The 20,673-nt window shown below is 42.7% G+C and overlaps 1 protein-coding gene across 1 annotated transcript in view; it reads left to right on the top strand.

The window, feature by feature from the left end:
* hsf4 (heat shock transcription factor 4) overlaps window positions 1–20,673 on the top strand; it is a 47,577-nt gene that overhangs the window by 13,573 nt on the left and 13,331 nt on the right. The window contains exons 2-6 of the mRNA XM_033036151.1: window positions 4,334–4,442; window positions 11,844–11,971; window positions 15,211–15,335; window positions 16,176–16,251; window positions 18,489–18,553. Of these exons, the coding sequence (XP_032892042.1) occupies window positions 4,334–4,442; window positions 11,844–11,971; window positions 15,211–15,335; window positions 16,176–16,251; window positions 18,489–18,553 (503 nt within the window). The remainder of the gene's footprint in view (window positions 1–4,333; window positions 4,443–11,843; window positions 11,972–15,210; window positions 15,336–16,175; window positions 16,252–18,488; window positions 18,554–20,673) is intronic.

The following is a 20,673-nucleotide window of genomic DNA, read 5'->3' on the forward strand; positions in this document are numbered from 1 at the left end:
TTACTTTAGCTTTACTGATAATCTATCATATATTTATTATTGTTGTTGCATCCAATGTGCCTTTAAAACTGCAGCACCTAAGAATGTAATTGTTCTGTATATTATCTAGTGCATAGGACAAATAAACAGCCTTCACTTTTGAATTTCTGTATGCAGACATTAACTATAGCACAATGAACAGTAGGCAGGCCTAAAACCTTAGTGATTCATCGTTTCCCAGCTCTCTACACTCCACTCCTCTCCCTTCGACCTTCATGCCGACTGCATTTCCCATAGGTGACACATTTTAAATCGTTTTGGTTCCATTCCTTAGAACTTCCTGCTTTAAAAACCTCAAAACCTATCAATGTCGACCATCTTTCACTCACGATCCGTAATCTCTCTCTTCCTGGCTTGGCATCTGTTTCCTTTTGCCTGTTTGTGAAGCACCTTCACACAGTTCTTGTTACTTGTCGTTTTTGTTGAAATGTGTTCCAGAGATTAGCATGCAGCTCTATTCAATAGTTGTGTATGAAGGAACTGCAGATGCTGGTTTAAAACAAAGATAGACACAAAATGCTGGAGTAACTCCAACATTTTGTGTCTATCTACTGTTCAATAGTTGTTCTGAGTGGATTCTTAGTCAACCATGTAACTTGAGTGCAGAGTCAAACATCGGCCTGAGCAGAGACCACTGGTAGGTTTTCTTCCGAGCTGGACATACAGTAAATGAACCATTTGTTTTTCAACAATCCAGCAACGTTTTTTCATGCTGGCCCATAAATGACCGGTTTTGTTGAATGAACAACAGGAAAGAATCACACTTGACGGGGATGCCTTTTGGAAAAGGAACAGTCTACTGACTGTTTTAATATTAGACCGGGTGGTGCAGCGGTAGAGTTGCTACCTGAGAGCACCAGAGACCCGGGTTTGATCCTGACTATGGTGCTATCTGTACGGAGTTTGTATGTTCTCCCTGTAACCACATGGGTTTTCTCTGGGTGCTCCGGTTCCCTCCCAAACTCCAAAGACAGGTTTGTAGGTTAATTGGCTGATGTAAAATGGCATAATTGTCTCTGGTGTGCAGGATAGTGTTAGTGTCCAGTGTGATTACTGGTTGGCGTAGACTCGGTGAGCTGAAGGGCCAGTTACCACTCTGTACCTCTAAAGTCTAAAGTAAAGTCTAAATGGTATAAAGATCCAGAGCAAGAAATAGCAGTAGGGATAGGAAGGAAATTGGGGACGAAAAAAGGTAGGTATGAATATTCACAGTCCTACAGCATGGAAACAGGCCCTTTAGTCCACTGTATCCATGCAGACCATCAAGGCCCCACCTGAATTTACCCTGCACTAATTGATTAATGTAAGTAATTGAACTATTTTCACACAGAGGGTGGTGGGTATGTGGAATGAGCTGCCAGAGGAGATGGTTGAGGCAGGTACTACAGCAACATTTAAAAGTTATTTGGACAAGTTCCTGGATAGGAAAAGTTTAGAGGGATATGGGCCAAATGCAGGCAGGTGGGCGTAATGTAGATGGGGCACCTTGGTCGTCATGGGTAAGTTGTGCCGAATGGCCTGTTTCCGTGCTGTACGACACAATGACTCTTAATTCCAATTTCCCCATTCACCACCCTACCCCCCTTGTTTGTGCTGCCACCCCTCTGCGAAATTTTACAGTAGCCAATTAATGTACCAATCAACGTGTCTTTGAGTAGTGGGCGAGGGGGAACGGACCAGATCACCAGGAGAAAAGCCAGATAGCCACAGGGAAAATGTGTAAACTTCACATCAACAGCATCAAACTGGGTCACTGGGGCTGTGAGGTTTGTCATCTCACATGGCAGGACAACGTTCTTTTCACCAAGCAGCAACGCTTTAATCATGCACGTCAGCTCAATGACAGTCCTTTGTGGACGATGCTCCTGTCTCAATTCTCAAGCACGTACACTGGAGGTGAACATATTGAAGTCGTGAGCCATGCTGCTGCCTGCAACCTGAACACCAGCATTCTGACAGTGTTTTGACTACTGGGACCACTGTGCAATGTGCAGCAGGATCACCTTGTTTTGGTACCCACAATTGGGAGTTAATGAGACATTGGAGAAAAGGCATTGGATGATGATTGAATGTGCAAATGGCACACAGAGCTGAAAATGAGGAGCTTTGAGTTTGCAAATTTCTGTTCAAGAATAGACTTGTACCCATCCAGTGCTCCCTATTGTGGAGGCCTGAGCCCCTTTGTCTCTTAATAATTTGCGCCTGGTTTGTTCATTGAGTGCCACCAAGCCCTGGAAGGGAAGGGAAAGTGTGTCAGTGAATGCTGTGCAATGTACTTGGGCGAAGTCTCCATCACATTTAAACAGCTGCGAGTGTTTGGTGACCGGGATGTAAATTTATATCTTGGGTGGCTATTTAAATATTGGATGAGTCCTGATTGATGGTGATTGTTGGTGAATGGATGATTGGGTCGTATTGCGTTGAGTGTATGCAAACTGTGCGTTCAGTTACTGGGAGATGGGATCTGATGTTGTAATCACTGATCAAGCCTTGCAAATGAGGCTGTGAGCCTTTTGGCAGCATTGCATCAATAGATATCTCTCTTCCACTCCATCTCATTCACCAAGTAGTACATCAATGCCTGTTAATGCATTTACTGCTGTGTTTTCCAGCATGCTAAACTATGGAATGAGCAAACTTGCCACATAGCAGTCGGGTTTAAGTAGTGTCTACAGAACTTTAATCTTGGGGCCTGTGGGTATGTACTTGGAGTCTAGACCAGTATAGCTGATTGCTAAAATTGCATTGAGAAAAAACACCTCTCGTTTTACACACATTTGATTTATGCCTTTTTTTAAATAACGCGCTTGGTCTTTTAATACCAAAGCTTGATTTACGCGCTGGTATTTTTTGAATGACACGTTCAAATTTATTGCTGACAGCGCATTCACATATGTTTAATTTACGCATTTTTGAATTACGCACCAGTTTTCAAGCACATAACCCCTGCGTAAAACACGAGGTGCCCGTACCCCACACCAGGTTAAATGACCATGCATTAATCATCCATCACACAGTCCCTGCACCCATTGAAGCGTTCTGGGATTGCATTGCTTCCTTTACATAACTACCCTTCTGTTATTTGTTTTTAAATCTCTGAATGGGCTCGCCCCGCCTTACCTCTCTGAGCTGCTCCACCCATACGCTCCTGCCCGGTCCCTCAGGTCAGCTGATCAGCTGCTCCTGGAGGTACCGAGGTCTAAGCGGAAGCTCAGAGGGGATAGAGCCTTCTCTGTTGCTGCTCCGGCACTCTGGAACGCTCTGCCGTTGCACGTCAGACAGGCCCCCTCACTGTCCATCTTCAAAGCCAGTGTTAAAACACATTTATACTCCCTGGCTTTTGACCATGCATGAGACTTTGCTCCTGTTTTTAGTGTTTTTAATATTTCTTTATTTTGAATATCTTTACTTACTCCATCTTTTAATTGTTATTATTGGTGTGTATTAACTTTTTTGTCAATGATTAGTGATGTACAGTACTTTGTTGCAACTATGATTGTTTTTAAAGTGCTCTATAAATAAAATTATTATTATTAATATTTAATTTAGACCCTGGTACTTGCACAAATTGCCTGTTATGTACCTGTTCAATGTAAATTGTACTATTTACTGACATTGTGCATTGGCAATACTAAAAATGCGTTGGAGACTAGACTAACGTGGACGTACATATTATATCAAGGAACCCAGGAAGGGTTCTTCTGCTGCTAAGGGGAAACCGTGGGAAATTAAATTTTTCCTATTAGGTAACGAAGTCCATTTGCCAAAAATGGGTAATAATGACTTGATCTTACTGCTGATCTGGACATTCACAATGCAGGAGATGCTCTAGAATGTGACCCGCAAAAGACATGTCCTCTCACAATATCTCTCCATACCTCCACCTTTCCACATGCGTCTGGGTGTACTGGGTGCGGATTTAATAAGTACCAGTAAGTATTTTAATTATGCAAGGGACAATATTATCACTGTGCACTGCCAAGCTGCCAATGCATACTCTTCTGCCAACAGGTCACTTTGGGAACATCCTGATGTTAGAAAAATGTGAGCAGGAAGCATGTTAAAATCCTAATGATCACAGTCAGTGGTTGATTCTTCAAACCCTCCAGTGGGCTCTGGAATGTACCTACCATTTAATGACAGAGACTCGTTAATTGTCGTGTATCTTTCGGGATGGTGCCAGTCATAGTTTTTGGATTGATGTTTAGAGTTGTTTATTATTTCTCTTGCCCCTATAATTTAGACGTTCCGTGAAGTGACAAGTGTGCTTTCTCTTTTTAAATTTCATTTCTAGAATGGGACCAGTTTCCATGTCTTTGATCAGGGCAGGTTTGCTAAGGAAGTGCTGCCTAAATACTTCAAACACAACAACATGGCCAGCTTCGTGAGGCAGCTAAACATGTGTAAGTGATACCACCAGTTGCTGAGAATTGTAGAGAGTTGCTCTGGACAGGCTGATGTTGGCCTTCCTGAGGCACACTGTGCAGAACATAATCCAGATACTGTGTAACTTTTGAAGAAGGCTCCCGACCCGAAATATCGCCTATCCATGTCCTTCACAGACGCACCCTGACCCGCTGAGTTACTTGAGCACTTTGTGGTTTGCTCAAGATTCCAGCTTCTGCAATTCCGTGTATCTTTGTGTAACTTCTAACTTTTCATATTCTAGCTCTTTTGAAATAAAGGGTAACATTGCTACTAACTTTTTTCTTACCTAAATAGCCTTTTAATTTCAAACTTAATTAGCCTTATCATTTGTTTTTAAACTACCTGTTAGTTCTTTGTTGTTAAGACTCTAAAATCTTTTTTTAGAGATACTGCGCGGAAACAGGCCCTTCAGCATAGCGAGTCCGCGTTGACCAGTAATTCTCCTACACTAGCACTATTCTACACACGAGGGACAATTTACAATTTTCTTTTACCAAAGCCAATTAACCTACTAACCCGTTCTTCTCTGGAGTGTGAGAGGGAACCCGAGTACCCGGGGGAAATCCACAGCCATGGGGAGAACGTGCATACTCCGTACAGACAGCACCGGTAGTCAGGATCGAACCCGGGCCTCTGACACTGAAGCAGCAACTCTACCGCTGCACCACCATAGCCCCTCCCCCACCCCCATCTCTATGCAGTCTCCAGCAACTTGCCATTCAGTAAACACTCACATGCAAATTTTAACTCTAAAGTGGATGGCTTTTCACATCTCCGCGTTCAACTCCATTCCATCTGCCAGTTTTTCCCACTCATCAAATCAATCATTACACTTTTACAATCCCAAGCTAATGCATATTCTCAGTTAATATTTGTTCTGTTTATATATTAGAGGAATATCTAACAGAATGGAACTTTAAGTTTTCACTGTCCTTACCATTACCCAGGTAATAGTGCAGTAGGTGGCTGGTTACGTTACTGGACTCGCAGCCAGAGTTCTGGAGCATTCATCCAGAGAAATGAGTTCAATCCCACCTTGGCAGCGAGGTAACTTTAATCTAATTAAGTAAATTTGGAATTAATTTAAAAAATGAAATTATATTTTAGTGCATCGTTAAAAAAGCCACCTGGCTCATTCATGTCCTTCATGGAAGGACACCTGCTTTCCTCATCAACCTATGTGGTTATCTCTGAGTTGCCTCCTCAGTTTAGGGGAAATTAGGGTGAACAGTAAAGGCTGGCATTGCCAATGATATACACACCATGTGAATGAGTAAACAAATCAAAGAAGTGCAAGCTCTGTGAGCAGGTTTATGGAGCCTCTGGTTCAACGAGTGCTGATTCCTGTGCTCCCTTCAACTCACAAGCCCTGGTTTCCACACACCATTTAACACTCGGTCTCTTGTTTCTGCACTCCCTTGAAAGACTCGTGTTCTGTCTTCTGCTCTCCCTTTAAACTCACCGGGGCCTCCTTTCCCATGCTCCCCTTAAACTTGCCAGATTCACTGGAAAATGTACTAAATTGCCTCACCTCTCCAAAGCACTACCTGAAACCTACCTGTTTGATCACCATTGTGGTCATTTGTCCTGATTTCTCATGTGGATGTGTGAAATGGCGGCAGAAGAAGAAGGTGTACAAGATCATGACAGGATTGGATAGGGTAAATGCACAGAATCTTTTTTAAGCAGAGTAGTGAATCGAGAACATAGGTTTAAGGTGAGGGGGGAAAAGATGTAATAGGAACCTGAGGGGCAACATTTTTACTGAAAGGGTGGTAGGTTTTTAGATTTTAGAGATACTGCGTGGAAACAGGCCCTTCGACCCACCGAGTCCGTGCCGACCAGCGATCCCTGCACATTGACATTATCCTACACACACTAGGGACAATTTTACAGTTCTACCAAGCCAATTAACCTACAAACCTGTATTTACTTGTACAGGTAGTTGCGGCAGGGACTATCGCAATGTTTAAGAAACATTTAGACAGGTACATGGACAGGACAGGTTTAGAGGGATTTGGCCCAAACATAGGCAGGTGGGGCTGGTGTGGGTGGGGCATCTTCACAGAGTGGGCAAGATGGGCCGAAGGGCCTGTTTCCATGCTGTATAACGCAGTCTCTATGACTCTCTTAAATGTTGGTGGCGTGTGTATTGTGGTTAGAAAGCTGAAGCCATGTTTTGAAATATTTGTGTGAGTTGGGAATTTTTACAGGTGTCTAGCCCTACTACAGTAACTTTGCCAGACGTGAAACAAAAACTAAAAATAAGCCTTCTGCCATGCTACAGGCACAGTGCCTTGCGGCGCGATTTCCATGTATGGTCTCCAGTTTGTGGAGGCAAAGATGTACATCGGTAATCTAATTATTTTTGCCAAAGGCAGAGGATGTGTCGTGTTTAAAAATAGTGATTTGATTTTCAAATGTGTTATTTAGCGATGCAAATCTTGAAGATGCCTGAAACAGCACTGATTATGCAGAAGCTGCTTCCCAAAGGTTTGTACGTGGCCTACGTTTACAACCCTGAAGCTGTGTTTTTAAATACAATCTTGTTCAGCAATTTGTAATGGCATAGGTTTTTCATGTATTCAAATTGATGTAGAGTAAATAAGGTCCTATTATAACTTCATAGCAATATTTGTGTTTTTATTTCATTGTGTTTCCTAGAATAATATAATACAGGACAATATGCTGGCAATGGTATCAAATGGGATGAGTGTAAGATTAACGTAGTTGGCTGCTTGATAGTTGGTGCACATTTGGTGAGACAAAGGACTTGTTTGCGTTGCTCTATGACTCTAGATTATTTCTATTCCAGGGTCTAATAATTAGGTGCACTGAGGTTGATAAAGTAAGCAATCACTGTGTGTGTGAACATGCATGTGTACAAGTGAGAGAGAAAACAAGCACAATTAACAAAGCCATTAAGATTAGTCATAGAATCATTCACAACGGAAACAGACCTTTCAGCCCTTCTTGCCCATGCAAACCAAGATGTCCCCTCTGAGCTAATCCAACCTGCCTACATTTTCCCCATCACAACCATCTGGCTGCTCGTTCCATATACCCACCACCCTCAGTGTGAATTAATTTTGTTTAGTTTATTATGTCACATGTACCGAGGTGCAGTGAAAAGCTTTTTGTTGTGTGTTCTCCAGTCCAAGAAGACTATACACGATTATAGTCAAGCCATCCACAGTGTACAAATGAAGAATAAAGTGTGTAATATTTGGGTGTAACAAGAGACTGCAGATGCTGGAATGTGAAGCAAGAAAAAAGGAAGGGTAGCTGTAGGAACCCAGCAGGTCAGGCAGCATCTGTGGAGGGAAATCCTTTATCCAGCCCCAACCCGAAATATCGACAGACCATTCTCCTCCACGGATAGCACGGTGGTACAGTGATGCAGCAGTAGAGTTGCTACTTTACAGTGTCAGAGACTTGGGTTCGATCCTGACTACAGCTGCTGTCTGTGCGGACTTTGTACGCACACTTCGTGACCACGTGGGTTTTCTCCGGGTGCTCCAGTATCCTCCCACACTCCAAAGACGTACAGGTTTGTAGGTTAATTGGCTTAGATAAAATTGTAAATTATCCCTAGTGTGTGTGTATGATAATGTTAGTGTGCGGGGATCGATTGTCGGTGTGGTCTCGGTAGGCCGAAGGGCCTGTTTCCGCGCTGTATCTCTAAACAAAACTAACACGACCAACACTTCATTCCTGTTTATGTTAGAGGTGGAGGGAGGCTGATCAGAAACCAAAAAAAGGTATGGTTTTCTTGAGGTGACTAAAATTCCATCTGTGAACATGGCTTGTCACCAGGGAAGGGAATATTGCCAGTGCATGAGTCAAGGAGAAGGCAGTATGGAAACTGCAGGGACCTAATCCAACACATGTATACACACTGATTATATTAAAATATCATTGCTTCTGAAAATCATTGGAACACTTTTCAGATGTTGGATTTAGATCTGCCTGCTTTCACTTCTGTAGTATAGCTGGCTCTACTGTTTTCTCAGTAATCTTCTGAAATCAGCTTTGCCAATGTCCCCCATGGAGTTGAGTAATCCAAGGCACTGATGGTTTGCCTCCCAGGATCCATGTTGTGGTGTCCCTGTGTGACCAGGCACTTAGTCTTGTTCACCCATCAGATCTTCCCATATGATTAACTCCCAGTCCTTGCAGTGTTTTTTTGTTTTAGAGATACTGTGCGGAAACAGGTCCTTCGGCCCACCGAGTCCGCACTGACCAGCGATCCCCGCACATGAACACTATCCCAGACATTTAGGGACAATTTACACTTATTCCAAGCCGATTTATGTACAAACCTCTACGTCTTTGGAGTGTGGGAGGAAATCGAAGATCTCGGAGAAACCCCATGCGGTCACGGGGAGAACGTATAAACTCCGTACGGCCAGCACCCGTAGTTGGGATGGAACCTGGGTCTCCAGCTCTGTAAGGCAACAACTCTACTGCTGTGCCACCGTGCCACACTTAAAATGTGCCCTCTGGTCCGAGACACCCGAACTAGTGGAAATCTCTGTCCTAATCCACTCTCTGAGGCATTTCATTGTGCAAACCTCTCCTAATGTGCACTATGAATCTATTGGGTAATATGTGAAGTATTTGAACTCCCATTCTACAACAGTAATGCAGCTGGAAGAGCCGCTGTCTCGCGGAGCCAGAGACCCAGGTTCGATCCTGATCTTGGGTACTGTCTTTGTGGAAGTTGCACATTCTCCCTTTGACCACGTGGGTTTCTTCTGGATGCGGTTTCCTCCCACATCCCAAAGACGTGCGGGTTTGTAGATGAATTAGCCTCTGTAAAAACAGCCCCTAATGTATCGAGAGTTGATGAGAAAGTGGGATAACGCAGTTAGTGTGAGCAGGTAATCAATGGCCGGTGTGGAGTCCGTGGCCTTAAGAGCCTACTTCCATGCTGTTTCTCGAAACTAAACTAAACAAACAAAATAAGCATTATCTCCATGACTGTTATTGTTACCCTGTCTTTCATAGGTGACCGAGCATTTTATGGGCTTCCTCTCAGCCCATTTTCAATCCTTTTCAGTCCAATTCTGGGTTTCAGCTGGAGGTTGGGAACCAGTGAGTCCACGTTTAGCCTTTTCCTTTCATTGAATGTTTGCAAGGCTGGGAAATTCCACCCTTTGAAGTATAGGATGAAAACAAACCTGAAAATTAGTGGCTAAGATCCCCATTAAAAGTCGTAAAGTTCATGTTCATAAGTTATGGGAGCAGAATTAGGCATTCAACCCATCGCCTACTCCGCCATTCTATCATGGCTGATCTATATTTTGCTATCAACCCCATTCTCCAGCCTTCTCCCCATAGCCCCTGATACCTGGACTAATCAAGAATCTGCCAATTTCCACCTTACAAATATCCATTAACTTGGCCTCCACAGATCCATCCGCTAAAGAAATTCCTCCTCATCTCCTTTCCAAAGGTATGTCCTTTTATTCTGAGGCTATGACCTTAGACTCTCCCACTAGTGGAAACACCCTCTGCACACTCACTCTGTCCAGGCTTTTTCTATCCAGGTTAAGCATTTTCATCATCTTTAAACAGGCATTGTATTTAGAGTGTATCTCCACAATGGAACCTTCAATTTACTTTGACTTCCAATTTCATACCTTAATATATTCAGCAGTCCATCCTTCATTACATGCTCCATTTGTTCTAACTCATAAGATGTTACAATTATTTCCATACTCCACTGAGCAGTTCTGCACATACATAAGCGATGTATGTTAACCTAGCGAAACGTTACGCAGAGTTTGGCAACAAGTTACCATCAAAGTTCTAACTAATCTTAAATTGCTATGTCACGATTTGATTTGACCTTTCCCAGAACCTTTCTCAGCCACAGAGACTGAACAGAGTAGATCAAACCTGGTTTCACTGTTGTCCTGTTGAGTTTAAAACGCGTTACCACCTACCCCAAAGCCAACACTGGACCATTGTGGGCTCCGCCATTCCGTGATCATTGGTGCTTTTTGCATATCTTTCATTCATTTGGTTTATGTACCTCCTATATCTCTTGTTTCGGACTCTCAGCCCGAAGTTGGGCCTTGACCCGAAACGTCACCTATTTCTTTTTTCCAGAGATGCTGCCTGAACTGCTGAGTTACTCCAGAGATTCTCTGCTGGTTGTGGCCAATGTTGTGGTTTGAGAATCGGGCTGATTTAAGAAACAGATTCTGGTCTGATTTAAGATGTAGATGCAGGTTCTGGGTGGCCAAGTGGTGTAGCTAATATAGCTGCTGCCTCACAGCGCCAGAGCCTTGGGTTCGATCTTGACGTTGGGTGCTGTCTGTGCTGAGTTTGCATGTTCTTTCTATGACCTTTCTGCAGGTGCTCTGGTTTCAATCCATATCCCAAAAACATGCAGGTTTGTGGGTTAATTATCCTCTGTAAATTGTCCCCACTGTGTAGGGAGTGGATGCGAAAGTGGGATACCACAGAAAAAGTGCAAACAGCGATCGATAGTCAGTATGGACTCAATGGGCTGATGGATCTATTCCATGCTATATCTTTCAATTCAATTCAATTTAAGTAGAACCCAGGTGTTTCTTAACTATTTGTCAGAAAAACATTCCAGGGACAATCCAGGACATTAAATTAACATCTGTATACAAACCTACAAAACCTGGAGTACAGTAGCTGCCCGTGAATGCTGGAAAGACACAACAGGTCGGATAGCTTCTGTGGAGAGAGAGCGAGAAAGAGATAGTGTTATGCCCCTGTCCCACTTAGGAAACCTGAACGGAAACCTCTGGAGACTTTGCGCCCCACCCAAGGTTTCCATGTGGTTCCCGGAGGTTGCAGATGGTTGCCGGAGGTTGCAGGTAGTGGAAGCAGGTAGGGAGACTGACAAAAACCTCCGGGAACCGCAAGGAAACCTTGGGTGGGGCGCAAAGTCTCCAGAGGTTTCCGTTCAGGTTTCCTAAGTGGGACAGGGGCATTACCTTTTCAGGGCAATGGCCTTGGAAAAGAACTGGGAAAGGATAGAGATAAAACAAGAGAAAGGAATAATAAAGGCAAGAGCAAAAGAGAAGGGCTGTAATAGAATATTTTATTTAAGATTTTTGCTGTCCGAGGCTAAAGAATTTTTGATTTTTCTTTTTTGATTTCAGCTTGCTCTATCACAGATCTTTCCACTTGCTCTTAAAACTTGCTTTATCTCAAACCTTTCACAGTTCTGATGAAAATTATAAATCTGAAACATTCACTCCATTAACTCTCCCTCACTCTCCCCACAGATGCTGCCTGCCCTGCTGACTGTTTCCCCACACTTTCAGCTTTTATTAACAATGTCTGCACATGGGCAGAAGTTTCATTTCTCTCTGATGTCTTTCATTCAGATGGTTTCCGGAAGGTGGTGAATATTGAACAGAGCGGGTTGGTGAAGCCAGAACGGGATGATACAGAATTCCAGCACCTGTATTTCCTCAGGGGCCAGGAGCACCTGTTGGAGCACATCAAGAGAAAGGTGCGGACTTCAAGCTGTTCTCTAACAAATTGTGAATACCCTTGGCTGTGAATTAAATCAACATAAACATCATGGGAGAGTGGCATAGAGGCGTAACTAGTAAAGCTACTACCTCACTGTTCCAGCAAACCGAGTAGAATCACAACCTCTATTGCTGTCTGTACTCATGCATTTCCACGGGGGTGCTTGGGTTTGATTCTGCATTCAAAGACAAGAGGTTAATTCCATGTGTAGAACAGATTATCGAAAAAATTACTGGAGAAGGGATTCCTCTGTTAGCTGGCTTAAACTAGGTGGACAGTAATGCCCTCCTTCATTGTCAAGGGAATATTGACTTGCACTGTAATGTGGGGTGTATACATGGAGCGATCTTCAAAATGACAGATGTAACAAGAACTGGGCTTTGAGCTAAAGCTGAAGGGATGAAATATTTTGTGCATTTTGTACCTAACAGAAGTCCACAGAAGAAGATTCATGATAATCTTGCACTCACAGGTCTCCTTACCCCTCAACTATAAGGTTGGCGGGCAAAGCCAATAAAATGTGTACACCACGTTTGAGTGTGGCCTTGATGTTGGGAGACAGGACACATATAATGGGGCGAGACATGTCTTTACGCTTACACTATGTTTGAGAATGGTAGATGTAGTTGGAAATGTAGATTGAGAAATTTCCCATTTTATAAATGCAGGTGGCAATTAGCAATCTTCGTTGAGTCAATGTTGAGATAAACAGGTTGAATTAAATTAGTTTAGCTTAAACATTTACTAAGCAGTCTCCAAGTGCCCTGCAGTATCCAAAGCAGTCAGATAAAGGAGACTATGGTGCCCAGAATTGAAAGGTGTTTGAATACATTGCAGCAAATCATCACCATTACTCCAGAGACAAGTGACCTTCAAATATGGTTGATTTGTGTCAGATTCTTCATTTCAAGAATCAGCGTAAAAATGATCACCAGCCCCTTCCTCAGACTCCTTTTCAACTTTCTTTCTCAATGGAGATGTCGGATATTGCTTTTTCTGATTACACTGGACTGCTTACTGGATTCCAGAAGCAAACAAACAATATTCCGTTCATTGAGTCATAATATCATACAACACAGCGATAGGCCCATCAGCGTACTGTGCATGTCAGTCATCACTCCTCTATCATTATGATCCCATTTCCCAGTACTCAGTCCAAAACCTTCTAAGCAATAGCAATTCAATTGCTCATGTAAGTAATTAATAGTTGTGAGCCAGCCTCCACAATAAATGAGTTCGGTATTCCGACTGCGCATGCCCAGGTCATAGATCACTCGTCAGCGCATCTGCTGGGTGTTATTAGCCCTTCGTTTCATCCGTATTTTCCAGCTTTGATTCTTCTAGGTAAGAAAATACTGCTTTCAAACTGTGAATTAGCTGTATTTATTGTTCCTTTGCATAAAGCTACGATGATTTTGTTGTTTTTATTGCTTAATCTGACCCGATGAGTTACTCCAGTTTTTTGTGTCTATCTTCGGTTTTAACCAGCTTCTGCAGTTCCTTCCTACACATCTCCTTCTACCAGTGCTGCTGCCTTCAGGAATCATTGGACTTGTACACCAAGATCCTTCTGTTCATCTATTGTGTATTTAACTCATCATATATGGGTCTTAATCCTAAATTCTCCGAACAGCAGAAATAAGTTATTTCTCTCTATCCTATCACTGAGACTTTGAAAAGTTCAATCAGATCGGCTGTTCACCATCTAAATTGCAGGGAATTCAACAAATTTAGGATAAATTCCCTGTAATGTCGTTTAAGAATTTCATTGTTCTATCTGGCACATATGACAATAAAACACTCTTGATTCTCTTAACGTACGGTTAAGTGGTGGGCGCAGTTATCTAATCTAAATGACCAGTTGCTGAAGTAGAGGAACTTTTGAATTTTATAGTCTTTATGCCTTGGGGGTAGGAACCAGCTGGTTCTGGGATGTGTTTGTTTAAAGCTTTATTTTCTTCATTATTTGCGTTTGTGGTTTTGGTGTGTTGCTCTCCCTGACTCCGGTTGAGTTTCCTTTGGATATCTGACATGCCGTCCTCATTCTGCACTGTAAATATGAACACAAAGGAATTAGCCAGCATATCCTCTTATTTTCATATGCAAGATCTCTGTGCTTTCAAGGGGCCTACATTATTTCCTAAAGCCTTTTCTAAAACAGTTAATTATTTGCTTTGATCTTTGATCTTGCAAATTATTTTTCATGCTCCCTCTTTGTACCTCATCATCAGTGTTGTCACTATTTTAAATCTCACCCATGCAAAGCTCTTTGTTAGTTTTTGCCTTTATTGTTAAAATGTTCCCTGGTGTTTATCCTCACTACCTTTGAGTCACATGTGGGTGTTATTTTGCCACCTAGAGTTATTGCCTTTTAGGGATTAAAACCAGTTCCGCGCAACATTAAATTCTTCTTGGATCTCTAGAATTCTGTTGTTTTCCTTATTGTGGATTCACCCTGGACATCTCTATTTCACAGCATGAAATTCAGCGAGCCTACTCTGGGGGTGAGGGGGGGGGGGGAGGGTGAGGGGTTGCTCAATGAGAGCAGGCCCTTCGGGGAGAGTGATGCTGAGTGGAATGGATGATTTATATTCCCTCAAAGGGCTTGACCTGCTCTCACAGATGGATATTGAAGATTCCATTGAATGTAAACTCCCCTTGTGTCCCAGATAACAATGTAACTCACACCTAACAGCAAACTGGGTGAAAGAACAAAAATCATTCCATTTTTGCAAAGTAATAGCGATGTCAACATTCATTTTTTGCTCTGCAAAGCATTTTGGGGTCTTCTAAATGCTTGAAATGTGTCATATATACGGCAATCGGTCCTTGCTTCTTTAACGGTACTCTAGGAATAGTGACCACCTGCAGCACAAGAGCAAAGGAAACAAACAAAAGTGAAAGAAAGAGCCAGGTATTCGCTTAAAGACGCATTTAATTAATGGGGAAATGGAGTTGAGCTACCGTAAAGTCATCCTATTCCCGGATTCAGTTGATGCCTCTACAACTTGACAAATTTAAATAAAAATCTGAAATACGCTTTTTGTTTTAAATATAAGTGACGAAGAATTTCTAAGCAAAGTTTGGAAATTTGGTTAAAATTTGACAGGAATTTTTGCAAGTTGGGATGGAGAGTGTTTCGCAACTGTTTATCAACTGATTGCAGTGAGCTCTTGTGAGATATTTAACTTCAACATATTTTTCTCGTCACTCCAGGTGTCAGTTGTAAAGAGTGAAGAGACCAAAATGCGTCAGGAGGATGTCAGCAAACTGCTGTATGACATGCAGTTGATGCGGGGTCATCAAGAGAGCATGGACTGTCGACTGAAGGATATGAAACAGTCAGTACTTGGCGTGAGGCTCCGGAATTAACTTCAGTGGGATAATGCGATACATCTTGGCGAAGTCCCTCTTATGAGCGACTGGGTGATTTGAATCCATCATCTCAATTGTAAACGTGTACATGAAATGGATCAGGCCTATCCTAATCCCAAATATGTTTGAGTCAAAAAAAGAAAGTATCCAGATTATACCAATATTTATCACTAAAATGGAAAATGAATCAAAGTATTCATTGGGGAAATGATGCCACTAATGAATTGATTAAGAAAGAACTGCAGAGGAGGAGAACTTCTTCAAAGTAGACATACAAGACACACATGAGTCTGAAGAAGGCTCTCGACCCGAAACGTTGCCTATTTCCTTCGCTCCATAGATGCTGCTTCACTCGCTGAGTTTCTCCAGCTTTTTTGTCTACTAGTGAATTGATAATAGCTTTTTAACAGCAATTATGAACTACTGTAATAGGACTGTATGAGAATTGGTTCCTTTGGACCATATATTACATGTTAGGGCCTGGTATGAATACCTTGTACATACCTGTGGGTGTACAAAGTGGAATCATTTAAATTATACAGTTCTTATATTTTGACATAGGAAATATTATTTTGCAATGATCCTAAAAATGGTCAGATTGTAAATGAACTGAAGCTTAGTGCAAAAGGGAACTGCAGATGCTGGAATATCGTGCATCCTGGATCCAGTAATTAGATGTTATTGGATATGTAATGGTAGGGCCCAGAGTATCAGTTGTTATGCTAAATGGAGATGCGAGCGTTTGGTAGCACTCTCTTTATCCTGGGTTGGGGTGAGACTTTCTTTAATGCTCTGTTTTTCTTCAGTCAGAATGAAGTTCTGTGGCGAGAGGTTGTGTCTCTTCGGCAGAAGCATAGTCAGCAGCAGAAAGTGATCAACAAGGTGAGACCTCTTCTGAAAGGATGCATCAATCCTCTTCGGTGTCTTTTGGCGGAGGCTGGAATAATTGAGGGTGGGGGGGGGGGGGGGGTAGGGGGCTCTCCTTGGTCCTCGGGAGGTCGACTGCAGAACCAGGCACCAGAGCTGCACAAAAGCAACCTCTCCCTCTGATATTTCCCTCAGCCCCAACAGAGCACTGCATTGCCTGCAGTTCAGTCCTATAACATGGATAGGACAGGTTTGGAGGAATATGGACCAAATGCAGGGCAGTTAGGACTAGTGTAAGTACATTTATTTATATAGCACGTTTAAATCAACCCGCGTTGAAACCAAAGTGCTTTACTTAGAAGAAATAATTAAGTTTCCGTACATCAATAGAAAAATAAAAATAAATAAAAATGACACAACACATTATCGAATTCAACATGAACGCCCCCCCACAGCAGAATCAAAATGTTCCACTGTGGGGAAAGGCACTAGAAAGTTCAGTCCTCTTCCTCTGTGATCACCCGAGGTCGGGGCCTAGTGTAGCTGGGACATGTTGGCTGGTGTGGGCAAGTTGGGCCGAAGGGCCTGTTTCCACACTGTATCATTCTATGACTCTATAACAGGGCAAGGTGACGTGAAAAATGTAGAACATGAAGTCTTGTAATATCCCAGTGCTTCAGCCTACTTATTGACAATGAATTTCAGATGTATCCTTCAATAATTAATTAAAAAGCCGAAGAGAGTGACAGCCCTCTTCCAAAACCGAATGCCAATGACTGGTATCTTCACTGTCAATTCAGTCTGATGACCACATCGTTGTAAGTGAGTGAGGTTGCATTAAAGCTCGTAATTTGTGTTATTAGAGTACAAATGCAAGAGATTATGTTCAACCTATAAAAAACACCAGTGAGGCCACATTTGGAGTGTTGTGTCCAATACTGCTCTGCTCATTTTAAGAAGGTTCTGAAGGTCTGTGAGAAAGGGCAGAAAAAGATTCAGCAGCAAAGTTGTATTGGAGAAGCAGGTGCTGCTCTCCTTAAAGCAAAGAACATAAAGAGAAGAATTGATGGGGTGCATAGGATCATGACTAATGTTGATGGCAAGAATAGAACTATCCCTTTCAGGCACAGACTTGGTGAGCCAAATGGCTTTTTGTGCTGCATTGGTTGTTTGATTCAAACAATCCTCCACAATGTTTCCGCACAATGATCCTGCTTTAATGTGGAGAAGTTGCTTTTATTGATTTTGTAACATCTACTTCAGCCACGCTTTAAACAGTTTGCTGAATAACTTGACTCCATTTGCTGGGAGTGCAGGCAGGTGCTTTATTTTGCCTCCAATTTATTAGCTGACCCAAGTGTTGTCAATAACAAATTCAAGTCGGGCTGGATAGGTTCATCACACAGTCTCTACCAGGTAATGCAAGGCTAGCAATAATAGAAAAGTTGACAAGTTAGTCCTTTCCTTCCAAAGCACTGGTGTTCAACTTCAGGTAGAGGGTTCAATAGTTCTTTTATTATCATGTGTGCCAAGGTACAGAGAAACTCTTTTTTTGCATGCAGATCAGCAAGATTATTGCCACACATAAGTACAATCCCCAATTAAGTACAGGATGCATAGAAACAGTCCACTAAGTCCATATACAAGAGTCGCCAGGTTTAGGTACCATCAGGCCAGCAGGTTTGCCAGTCAATAAAGCTGAGAAATGTGGCAGAGAGATCCGAAAGATTGAGGGTCAAATGCAGGCAGGTGGGACTGGTGTAGATGGGACATGTTGGCCGGTGTGGGCATGTTGGGCCGAAGGGCCTGTTTTCCACGCTGTAAGACTTGTATGATTCTAAGACAAGGGATTATTTGAGGTGTGAATGCGTCGTGGCAGAGAAAATGTTCGCAGGTTAGTCAAGGCAGAGGCATATGGAGGAGTTGAATAGTGATGTAACTGGTTGAGGCAGCCTGAGCTGGAACTAAATGCCTGCATAGAGGTCATAAAGTCATAAGTCATAGGAGCAGAATTAGGCCATTCGGCCCATCAAGTTTACTCCGCCATTCAATCATGGCAGATCTGTCTCTCCCTCCTAACCCCATTATCCTACCTTCTCCCCATTACCCCTTGATACTAATCGATATTTGAGAACGTGCAGAATTGCCTTTAACGCTGGCCCGATGATTAGCATGAGGTGGAGGGAATGTCAATGAGTGGGCGGTCACATGCTGACACCCTGCTAACACCTGCCTTTGATCTCTGTTAACAGCTGATTCAGTTCCTGCTCAGCCAGCTCCAATCGAACCACAGCGGTATCGGGCTGAAGAGAAAGCTGTAAGTACTGAGAGCACCGGAGTGTGACTGATTTCCATTCACTGGCCAGGCTCAACTCTGAATGGTCAGGTGACCTGTTACCATGTGAACGATGAATGAATAGGTCGTTCAGAATGCTGAGCAAGATCTGATGACTCATTCATTCAGCCCTCTCTGCTGCGGTGAGCAGATATTAGACCATGCTACACAATAAACCTTGCCAACTCGGGCACTAAAGTTCTGGGGACTTGGGCCCGAGGCTAAGAGAAATGTTTGCTTCCTCTCGGATTCTGCCTGGAGCAGAGAGGAAGAAGATGCTGATCACTTAAATTCACAACTTTAAAGTTGCAAGCTGATCATCTTGTTGAAAAGTTGATAAATGGGAAGACGTTGGTTTTAAAATGCATTGGGGCAGCACAGTGGCAATGCGGAAGAACTGCTGCCTTCCAGCGCCAGAGACCCGGGTTCGATGCTGACTACGGATGCTGTCTGTACAGAATTTGTACGTTCTCCCCGTGACCACGTGGGTTTTCTCCGGGTGCTCTGGTTTCCTCCCACATTCCAAAGAAGTACAGGTTTGTAGTTTAATTGGTCTCTGTAAATTGCCCCTAGTGTGTAGGATGGGAAAGTGGGATAACATAGAACTAGTGTACTGATGATCGATAGTCAGCGTGGACTCGGTCAGCCGAAGGGCCTGTTTCCATGTTGTATCTCTAAACCACACTGATGCTGCCTGACCCGCTGAGTTACTCCAGCATTTTGTTCTATGTATCTTCGGTGTAAACCAGTATATGCAGATCCTTCCTACACAGCTATACTATGTGTTAGCCTGAAATGCAATGTAGTTGCACTCAATACAAACTAAACTTGCTGCCTTATCATGAACTAAACTTAAAATCCTGGGAATATCATCACACATTCTGTTAGCAGCAAACAATTGGAATTACCTTTAAAATAATATACAAAATATACTTTTCTCGCTCTCTGCATAGATATCAGAACATTAATTGTATGTGATATACATGGAAATATGTGCTGCAAGATCTTTTCCATGCACTCTAATGTCCATTATATAATGTCATATGTTCAAGCTTCATACTTGCTGATATTGCTTAGATCAGATTATTTCTTATAGCTTAACTCTCAGGTCTCCATTACATGTGTGTATGCAGACACACATACATGTACAGCCAGACACACCAACACACTCTGTATGAACCTTGTGTTAAACATGGTCCCTTATCACAACCAGGGCATCCAATTATTCCACACTCACCCAGAGTGTATCTCGAGTGAAGAATTTGCTGAATCAAAGCTTCCTGGACCCAGCCAGCAAGGGCTCAAGTGCAATCTGTCTTGCCCATCAATATTGGGGACAGAAAAAGTCACAGAATTGCTGAGAAAATCTTTTGACCCTTATCTGCTGCCACCTCTCAAAGCTCTCATGCTTTTTTTGTGTCCCTGAACATTAAAAAAAAATATCTAAATCAAATGAACAATTAGATAGATTAAGAATGATTCCAAATGTAAATTGAATTATACCACAACAATTATCACACTTTTAAGTCATTACAACATTACTGAAATGCAAGTAATTGAAATAAGATAAGTCTAACCTAGGGCAAGACCTATAAGAAGATTCCCTAGATTAAGTGGTGGACAATTCTAGCTTAGTTGCTGGAATCGATTCAGAGGATTTAGCTAGGCAATTTTCCACAATGTCAGAACTTACTGGAATAGTTTGGCAGGAGAAGCAACCAATTCTAGAGTACAGATGTTCAGCACTGTAGTCCAGATGTCCAGTCCCATAGTTCTTTCCCTGTATGTTGCTGTAGGGTCAGACATTCTGGCAGCAGGGAAATGGCCCTTCAGCCCACTATGACCATGTCAGCCCATTCGTCCTCTCGCATCATTTTCGACTAACCCACAATCCTTCAACTCCCCCATTTTCCGGCCATCCACCTGCACTGGGACTTTTTACAGTGGACCAATTAACATACCATCCAGGAAATCTTGGCATTTGGGAGGAAACCAGAGCACCTGGAGGAAACCCATGTGGTCACAACACATGCAAACTCCATACAGACAGCAATTGAGGTCAGGATTGAACCTGGAATTGCAAGTGGCAGTGCTCGCCACTG

The sequence above is a fragment of the Amblyraja radiata genome, chromosome 17 (assembly GCF_010909765.2).
Source record: "Amblyraja radiata isolate CabotCenter1 chromosome 17, sAmbRad1.1.pri, whole genome shotgun sequence".
Taxonomy (NCBI): Eukaryota; Metazoa; Chordata; class Chondrichthyes; order Rajiformes; family Rajidae; genus Amblyraja; species Amblyraja radiata.